The sequence below is a fragment of the Scardinius erythrophthalmus genome, assembly GCF_964197995.2.
Source record: "Scardinius erythrophthalmus genome assembly, chromosome: 3".
In the NCBI taxonomy this organism is placed as follows: domain Eukaryota; kingdom Metazoa; phylum Chordata; class Actinopteri; order Cypriniformes; family Leuciscidae; genus Scardinius; species Scardinius erythrophthalmus.
Window position 1 is genome coordinate 57,691,817 of NC_138223.1, and position 9,967 is coordinate 57,701,783.

General features: G+C 40.3%; 2 protein-coding genes across 2 annotated transcripts; one reads left to right on the top strand and one right to left on the bottom strand.

Moving 5' to 3' along the window:
• The first annotated feature begins 2,014 nt into the window (after nucleotides 1–2,014).
• On the top strand, nucleotides 2,015–3,582 carry LOC308687532 (microfibril-associated glycoprotein 4-like). Its single transcript, XM_081360131.1, has 5 exons — nucleotides 2,015–2,065; nucleotides 2,144–2,353; nucleotides 2,434–2,530; nucleotides 2,623–2,790; nucleotides 3,118–3,582. Exons 1-5 carry the CDS (start codon nucleotides 2,060–2,062, stop codon nucleotides 3,381–3,383), a joined length of 747 nt encoding a protein of 248 aa, XP_081216257.1. The 5' UTR covers nucleotides 2,015–2,059; the 3' UTR covers nucleotides 3,384–3,582.
• Nucleotides 3,583–4,242: 660 nt separating this feature from the next.
• LOC308688891 (microfibril-associated glycoprotein 4-like) lies at nucleotides 4,243–9,648 on the bottom strand (the record flags this gene model as incomplete). The annotated part of the gene is made up of 6 exons (XM_081362329.1): nucleotides 4,243–4,366; nucleotides 4,514–4,529; nucleotides 8,387–8,632; nucleotides 9,009–9,176; nucleotides 9,273–9,369; nucleotides 9,448–9,648. 6 exons carry the CDS (start codon nucleotides 9,646–9,648, stop codon nucleotides 4,243–4,245), a joined length of 852 nt encoding a protein of 283 aa, XP_081218455.1.
• Nucleotides 9,649–9,967: the final 319 nt, after the last annotated feature.

A 9,967-nucleotide genomic window follows, 5' to 3' on the forward strand; every position in this document is an offset into this window, starting at 1 on the left:
GGAACGGAAGAGTGTTTTTTAGATCCGCGACTAGAGCGATCCCTCACTGTCACCCATTTGCCCGGCTGCACAGGCTCTACTTCAGCCAGAACCGACTCATGTAAAGTGTTCACTATTCTATGCGCATCCAAAACATCTAAAGCACTAGCACTCTTACTATCCTCAATTAAAGTTTGGATGCGTGTTTCTAATTCTGAAATCTTCTCTGTCAACCTAACTGTCTCCTTACATTTATCACATATAAATCCTATATTGTCGACAGAGAAGCCTATACTAAACATGTGACATGAAGTGCAAGTGACAATAACAGGACAAGACATTACTCACCGTGTTTGTTGAGTGATTCTTACTCACCTGAGCTTTTTATGAACTCAAAGGCGCGGACGCGAGAGAGAAAAATAAATAAATAAAATAGCTGAGCGCACGGGTGGCGCGTTTCAGGCTAGCGAATTACTAGCGTTTTGTGCTAGTAGTACTAATAACAAAAGCTAGCGATGTCAGGTTAATCTGAGATGTTGGGTAAAATGTAGTAGTATAAACAACTAGAAATGGTAGTAAAATGATGGTTCAAAACAAAGAAATATATGGCTAAGACGGAGCTTATCGCACCGAATCAAACAAACACACTCACAGCAGGCAGCGAGGCAGACAGGAGCAATGTAATTGTAATACAGTGCTGTAAAGCACTGCAATTGTTCTTGAGGGGCGATAGTTGAGGCTGAACCATTAAATGCTGTCAAAGGTTTTACGTTCACAACTGTATTTTTTCAGTGAAGAAATTAAAAAAATCATTACTACTAAACTGTGATGTAATATTCAGTTCAGGTGATGTCTGTTTATTTGTTAATCTAGCCACTGTACTAAATAAAACCTTGGATTGTTTTGATTATTTTTTATGAATATTCAGAGATGCTCGGTCCTGGCCGCTTTTTAGAGCCTTTTTATGGCATTTATAGACCTCTAAATGAGTTTGTTTCCATTTGCGCTCAAGGTTACAAGTTTCTCTCTTGAGAGTAATACTGTTGTACCGTGGTGCAGTACTTTCTCTCCAACCTCTTTTAATCTGAGGGGTGAAACAGTTTATAATTTACTAGAGAATATAATGATCATACAGCTAGTTATTTCAACAAGTTAATTTGTGTGTTTGGGTACACTGAGCAGCTGAGACACATCAGGTTATTTGTGATTCTATATTTAGTGATTGGGATAATTGTTCTACCTGGTCGATAACACAGAGCAATATGGCAAATATCAGCAGTACGCAACAGTAAGGTTCTCTCAAAGTAAAGTTAATAGAATGTTCATTCAAAGTTATCTGGCCTTTAACAATGTTCTAAAAAGGTTAGCACAAAATCATTATTTATACATCGTTCATGGAACTTTTTTCTGAAACGTTCTAGTTGGACGTTCATTAACATTTTTTAAATGCTACTACTTGTTTCAGAATGTTGAGAGAACTTTCAAAAGCAACGTTCACATAATGATAAATGGAATGATATATGATAAAATGGAATGTTTCCTTAACATTCACATAACCAAGAAAAATGATCAGAGAACATTTAGAAATAACGTGTACATAACTTAATGGAACTTTGAGTGTGACAGAGACATTTTACACTTAAAATAAACTGAAACTTTTTGTGGCTGTTTTGACCTTGTATGAACAATGGTGTGCGAGTTAGTGTAAATACCCTTTGCCAACAGGATGGGTTATTTACATAGAGGGTAGATTCTGTTTTTTTAGAATGTACACTACCGGTAATATGAACTTAATCTTGTAGCCAGACATCTAGAGATTTATGGTAGACATTTACATCAAGACACAGAGGAGGAGTCTGAGAATCTGACAGATATATAAAGAGTGTTTGTGTCAGACTGAACAACACAAACGGTGAGTTACTGTTTTATTCTTCATTCACTTAACAGAACTTTCCGACATTTATACAATTTTCAGAAAATTAACTAAATGTAAAAATAGACATTGTATGAAAATGTTTCTGTCATTTTCGTCTAGATAAATCAGACCTCTGCTGTGATCTACTGAGGAGAGTCCGAGAAGATGGCAGTAAGTTCATCAACAACTCTACATTTCTAGAGAGGGTTTTCAGTGTGATGTTCATCTCTTTCTCTCTGTCTCGTGCAGTTGATGGTGTTTTTTGCGGTTATTCTCTCTGTTGTTCTGGTGAGCGGGTGCAGTCAGGATGGAGACATGCCGGCCGACTGTTCTGACCTTTATAAAGCAGGACAAAAGCTCAGTGGGATTTACGCCATCTATCCAGCAGGAGACGTTCCTGTCTGGGTTTACTGCCACATGGTCTCAGATGGGAAAGATGAAGACAACGGAGGATGGACGGTACGAATGTGACTTTAGATCATCAAACACACATCAGAACACACATTATGAATCATATATTCTATATAAACCCATCACAGGTGATTCAGAGGAGAATGGACGGCAGTGTGAATTTCTATCGGCCGTGGAATCAGTACAAGAGAGGATTCGGGAATGTGGAGAGCGAATACTGGCTGGGTAAGATCTCACAGCGTGTGTCCGTTTGTGTGGATGATCATGTGTTTGGTTGAACATGTTCTTCATGTGTGTGTGTGTGTGTGTGTGAACAGGGCTGGAGAACATCTACCAGCTGACACGTAAGAAGAAGTACATGCTGAGAGTGGATATGGAGGACTTCCCAGGAAGGAAGGGTTCGGCTCTGTACTCGTCCTTCTCTGTGGATTGTGAAACTGACGGGTATCAGCTGCATGTTTCAGGGTTCAGGGATGGAGGAGCAGGTAGGACACTTTCATTCATACTCATTTCTTTACAATTATCAGTTGAGTAAATGTACACTTGTTCATGCACTTTTTTTTAATTGTTTTTTTCTTGAAGTCAGTTTCACTGAAATATTCGTGTCCTCTGTAATTGTAAATATTATTTTTGTCTTGTTCTTCAAATTTACATTAAATGTAATGAAATCATTCCCTTATTCTTATTCTGTTCTGCTGAAATAATTATATCCCATTGACTGTTGCTCAAAAACAAAATTGTTCATTTATAACAAAGAATGGGACCCTGTCACATATTGTTAATGCCTTCGTTGATGCTCCTCATCTCTGCAGGCGACTCTTTGATCCACCACAACAATCAGAAGTTCTCCACCTATGACAAGGACCAAGACTCCAATGCAAGTAACTGTGCCAAACAGTATCTCGGGGCATTTTGGTACAAATATTGTCATCTTACCAACCCCAATGGTGTGTACTTATGGGGAGAAGATGATACTAAAATTTATCATTTTGCAATTGGTGTTGCTTGGCAAAGCTGGAAAAACAATTTCGATGTCAGTATGAAAACATTCATAATGAAGATCAAAGTCGTGCCCTAGAAACATTAGTGTTTCCAGGAGCAAGCATCTGATATTGTTGTCACTCTATGACAAATGTGAAGGTTTAAAGTTTTTCTTTTCTCTGTAAACTGTAATGGAGTAAATCATGAAAAAAACTAGCTGTGTATGTTGGTGTTGTGCACTAAACTCTTCCTGTCAATGATTTTTCTTAATTTTTTGTCAGTTTTTCAGAAACAACTTCATACATTTAAAATAAACTGCAGCATTGAATGAGTTATGCCTGTATGCTGATGTCTTAATTTCCACCAAAAAAGATACATGCACAAAAACAGCAGGTTTTTGCTTCCACTCAAACATTTACAACATGGTGTAATAAATTATCTGTAGGGTATTTTGAGCTGAAACTTCAGACACATTCTGGGGACACCTGAGACTTCATTACATCTTGTAAAAAGGGGCATCATAAGTCCCCTTTAAATTTGAATCGCTGAACATGCAGATGCACTTTTGGCAGAGATAAGAGGTCTGCACAGGCTTTAAATTGAAGCCCGAACCCGGCACGTACCTGAGATCACGTAACCTGACCCGAACCCACCCAAACGGTACTGTTACATTTTCAGACAGAACCCGACCAAAACCCGAAATCCATTTCTCAAAGCAAACACCGTTTTGCAGCATGCTGTATTTTAGGACTGCATGCAACGACCAGTAAACAAATAACAGTTTCTTCAAGACACAGTGGCCATCTCAGCAGCAAAAGAGATAAAGCACTTGCCAATTATTAAACTTTACTAGGTGAACCAGTGTAACAAGTCACAATAATTCCTCAGGAACTCAAACTTTGAACTTCAAAACAAAGTTTGCCCAAAGTGTTGCAAAACTATTTACACAAATAAGATCATAATTCTTCCACAGTGCAGCTCTCCATGCACATAGGGCCTGTGGGCTCGGTCCGGGTACACACCTCTATTTCCTTGTGCATTTCAGCCTGAGGGTGGCGCTCTAATGTTGATTGACTGGCTCTAAGAACACACAGGTATAAAAGGTTATCTTAGATTTACCTTAATATGGTGATTAATGTTTAAAATCTTGATTTAGAATGTTATGAGTTAGGGAATTCGGGTGAGGAAAACAAGCCATGTCCATTCTCACGACAAACAGACATTTACTGGCTGTTCACACAGCCTATAGACACAAAGGTTTTTATACAATGGTGTAATAACATAATCCATTCTGCTGTCTGATATTAGTTATGATATTAATGTTTACATTTTTATTTATAGTATTTTTCAACTGTGCTTTTCAAGCAGTTTTGGAATGTGATTTGTTTTTTACCTTTTATATTCCTTGTCAGCAAGCATGACAGTAATAAATGAAACAGAATAGTATGAACTGACACTTCATTTATCCAAGTTCTTTCACCATGAACAAAAAAAAGAGCTGGTCTTGGGCATTAAACTCTGGTGTTAAAAAAAGGCCCAACTCCAGCCCTGCTGAAACCATATATGGAGAAAGTCAGAAATGTGACAATATTTTATCCATCCTTATCCATCCTGGACCACAGCAAAGCTCTGCCTATTTGCCGCCTACTCACCAAACACATGATCATTCTGGGACGTATTGGGAGAAAGCACACCAAAACCTCAGTTGTTCTAACTAACACTTTTCAGTTAACTTTACTTAATGTCTTAAATTAATTGTAAAAATTTAGTAATCTGTACTATTCACATAATATGCTTTGTTTACTCAGAAAACCCAAGTTAAGATTAAGTGATTAGCGGGGAAATTCTTAATGGACTTTTCACCCATTTCCTCCACTTCTGCAGTTATCTGTCTCTGTTTGCAGACATAGGCCCTGCCCATTCTGGCGGACTGTGCAGCGCCGGTTCAAGTCGAACAATCCTATAGGCTTCAATATTTCTCGAGGAAAGGAGTTTCACTTACTTAGCTACGCAAGTGACCGTTCTTGAAAGGGAACCAAATTAGATAGTTCATCAATTAATGGTGCTGAAATATTAGAACATGACCTTTTCAGTTGTATATTAAATTTAAACATGCAATTTTTTATTTTGAGAAGGAAACATGGATCTAAGACAGCAAAGATTTAAAGGGTTAACAAGGAGCAAACAGTTAAAAAAAAACGCGTCCTGGTTTAGCACTGTATCTCAAAGCAAACGAGATGTTTATTAATGTGCTTAGATCCATCTCAATGTATCAGAAACAAAAGTGGTTACATTTTCATGAATGTTATTGTAAAATATATATAGCATTTCCAGAAAAGTTGGGACATTTTGCGAAATGCAAAAAAAAAAAAAAAAAATCAAGAAACTGTGATTTGTTCATTCTCTTATTTAACTGACAAAAGTACAAAGCAAAGATTTCCAGTGTTTCCACTGACTAGCTTAATTGTATTTTGTAAATATAAAAACATTGTGATTAACTAGATGTACCGCAGGGCGGTACAAAATATGACCGCCGCTCAGGCCTGCACTGGCTTTCCACAAAAATAAATGACGTGGAGCAATTTGGCTGTATTGCGTGTTTATGTATATACCTAAAAAAAGTAGTAGTATGTGCATGTCTGTGTGTATGTGTGTGTGTTTGTGTATGTGTGTGTCTGTGTGTGTGTGTGTCTGTGCGTGTATGTGTGCGTGCGTACATGTGTGTGCGCGTGTGTGTTTGTGTGTGTGTGTCTGTGCATGTGGATTTGTATGTGTGTGTATGGGTGTGTGTCTGTGCGTGTGGATGTCAGTGTGTGTGCATGCTTGCGTTTGTTTGTATTCCTGCATGTGTGTGTGTGACAGTATCATCCTAAACCAGCAACCATTCGCTCAACACCACCATCTACAGGCCGATGAGTGTACAGTCACTAAATGTGCACATAAATGAATTTATTTTATACCCCCCCATGGATGAAATTCTACGAAACTTAGCATACCCCCAGAGGATGTCAAGTTAATCATACACATGAAATATGGTGCAGTTCTGAAAATCTCAACTGAAGATAGGGGCGATTAAAGTAGAATAATATTGCATTTTCATTTTTTATGGGAGGGGCGCAAATCACAAATGAGTGATTATGGGCTAGGTTGATGTGGGCCCTTAAGAGCAACATACCATAAAAATTTCTTCATCCTCGGTGCCACGGTTCAGGTAGTTATTTAGGAAAAACTGCATTTTTTGGGTTTGGGGGGGCCCAGCGCGGGGGGGGGAGTGGCCCCCGGGGACCAAACGAAATTTTTCCGTAAAAGTCTAGTGGGGCTACATGCCCACCAAATTTCATGTTCCCCGGTGTTTCGGTGTCCCTGGTATCGTTGACGAAAATTTCACGGGGGCCCCAGCGCGGGGGGGTAAGTGGCCCCCGGGGACCAAACGAAATTTTTCCGTAAAAGTCTAGTAGACCAACATACCATAAAAAATTCTTCATCCTCGGTGCCACGGTTCAGGTAGTTATTTAGGAAAAACTGCATTTTTTGGGGTTTGGGGGGGCCCAGCGCGGGGGGGGGAGTGGTCCCCGGGGACCAAACAAAATTTTTCCGTACAAGTCTAGTGGGGCTACATGCCCACCAAATTTCATGTTCCCCGGTGTTTCGGTGTCCCTGGTATCGTTGACGAAAAATTCACGGGGGCCCCAGCGCGGGGGGGGAAGTGGCCCCCGGGGACCAAACGAAATTTTTCCGTAAAAGTCTAGTAGACCAACATACCATAAAAAATTCTTCATCCTCGGTGCCACGGTTCAGGTAGTTATTTAGGAAAAACTGCATTTTTGGGGGTTTGGGGGGGCCCAGCGCGGGGGGGGAGTGGCCCCCGGGGACCAAACGAAATTTTTCCGTACAAGTCTAGTGGGGCTACATGCCCACCAAATTTCATGTTCCCCGGTGTTTCGGTGTCCCTGGTATCGTTGACGAAAAATTCACAAGGGCCCCAGCGCGGGGGGGGTAAGTGGCCCCCGGGGACCAAACGAATTTTTTCCATAAAAGTCTAGTAGACCAACATACCATAAAAAATTATTCATCCTCGGTGCCACGGTTCAGGTAGTTATTTAGGAAAAACTGCATTTTTTTGGGTTTGGGGGGGCCCAGCGCGGGGGGGGAGTGGCCCCCGGGGACCAAACGAAATTTTTCCGTACAAGTCTAGTGGGGCTACATGCCCACCAAATTTCATGTTCCCCGGTGTTTCGGTGTCCCTGGTATCGTTGACGAAAAATTCACAGGGGCCCCAGCGCGGGGGGGGAAGTGGCCCCCGGGGACCAAACGAAATTTTTCCGTAAAAGTCTAGTAGACCAACATACCATAAAAAATTCTTCATCCTCGGTGCCACGGTTCAGGTAGTTATTTAGGAAAAACTGCATTTTTGGGGTTTGGGGGGGCCCAGCGCGGGGGGGGAGTGGCCCCCGGGGACCAAACGAAATTTTTCCGTACAAGTCTAGTGGGGCTACATGCCCACCAAATTTCATGTTCCCTGGTGTTTCGGTGTCCCTGGTATCGTTGACGAAAAATTCAGTAAGGTGACGGGAAAAAAAAAAAAAAAAAACTTTGACAATCCCTATATGACCGCTTTCGCTAGCTACGCTAGCGGCGGTCATAATAATTCCAGTCAACATGTACAATACTCAACAGCTCCCACAACTCCAAACTCACAGTCAATTAATCCACATCTATGATTCCACAGAATTCCTCATTTAGTGTTTCTGTTGTGGAAATAAACACTTCTACATACAGATATAACGCATTCAGTACAGAGGTCCTTTGGATAGTGAATCTGAAAATATTGACTAAAAACTAAGAAAAATGACTGACATTGAACCGCTTATATGAGAGGGTACAGAGAAACCCACAACTCTAGTTTAAAGAGTACAGTCATTTTTCATCATTCATAACTTCTGCACAGAACACTGGACAAAGATGAAACTTCTAGTACACATGTGTTGAGTGCCTGTGTTTGTGCACTGTCAAAAGGCTATGTGTTCGGCTGTACACATACTCTAAGTGTCAAAACAGAAGTATACTTTTGGCTTTTAACACTGTGATGTTAGTATATACTTTTAATCTTCATGCTGATGGATTTCATACTGATAGCATAATTATTTTTCCAGGTTTTCCAAGCAATACCAATGGCGAAATGAGTGGCATCTTCCCCCCATAAATACACACCATTGGGGTTTGTAATGTGACAGGTTGCGTACCAAAATGCCCCGAGATACTGTTTGGCACAGTTCTTTTCATAGACATCTTGATCTTTGTCAAAGGTGGAGAACTTCTGATTATTGTGTTGGGTCAAAGAGTCGCCTGCAGAGAGGAAGAGCATCATAATGAGGATTAACATGATATATAAAAGAGACATATTCCTACTTGTTTACCCAGATACGTTTCATAATAAACAAGGGATTTTTCACTTTTACCCAGATAATGTATGTTATCATAGCAACATGACGGACATCTCACACTGCTCACTGAATTATTCCAGAAAATTATTGTGCAGTTTTCTTAACATTTACCAATTTTAGCCACATTTAAAGAATGAGACATACAGTACATTTACAAACTGAATGAACAATCTGAATCCAAATTGAGGACATGAAAAAAAATATTTATTTGAAATTACCAAAACATTTGAAAGTGCATGATAATGTACACATTAACTCTATGAATGAAAGTGTCCTACCTGCTCCTCCATCCTTGAACCCTGAAACTTGTAGTTTATATCCAGCACATTCACAATCCACAGAGAAGGACGAGTACAGAGCAAAACCCTTCCTTCCAGTGAAGTCCTCCAGATCCACTCTCAGCCTGTAATTCCTGTTACGTGTCAGCTGGTACATGTTCTCCAGCCCTGTTCACACACACACACACACACACACACACGAAGAACATGTTCAACTAAACACATGATCATCCACACAAACGGACACACGCTGTGAGATCTTACCCAGCCAGTATTCGCTCTCCACATTCCCGAATCCTCTCTTGTACTGATTCCACGGCCGATAGAAATTCACACTGCCGTCCATTCTCCTCTGAAACACCTGTGATGGGTTTATAGAATATATGATTCATAATGTATGTTCTGATGTGTGTTTGATGATCTAAAGTCACATTCATACCGTCCATCCTCCTTTGTCTTCATCTTTCCCATCTGAGACCATGTCACAGTAAACCCAGACAGGAACGTCTCCTGCTGGATAGATGGTGTAAATCCCACTGACTTTTTCTCCTGAGTTGTAGACGTCAGAACAGTCGAATGGCATGAATTTACAGTCACGGCCCAATACAACAGGGAGAAGAACCACCAAAAGCACCTTCATCTACACGAGAGAGAGTGTAACATAAGTCCACTGAGGCGAGCATAGTGCAAACTCAAGTGCAGTTTATTTACATCAAAACATGAACAAAATACAAAGTAAACAATGACCTGACTTGAACATCATGAACTAAACAAACTTGACTATAAACCTAGCAGACTCACCAACAGCGGTTATACGGACAATACTTAACAAGAGACAATGGAAACATGAGGGCTATTTATACAAAAAGACTATGACTTAGTAAGACACACCTGAAAGCAATGAACAATTAACCAATGAGAACATAGGACACATGACTAGAACAACCAATCATAACATG

Excerpts from the sequence above, each read along its gene's own strand:
- LOC308687532 (XM_081360131.1), top strand. Across the intron at positions 2,354-2,433 it reads AAGACAACGGAGGATGGACG|GTGATTCAGAGGAGAATGGA; the intron begins GTACGAATGTGA and ends AACCCATCACAG. Across the intron at positions 2,531-2,622 it reads GGAGAGCGAATACTGGCTGG|GGCTGGAGAACATCTACCAG; the intron begins GTAAGATCTCAC and ends GTGTGTGAACAG.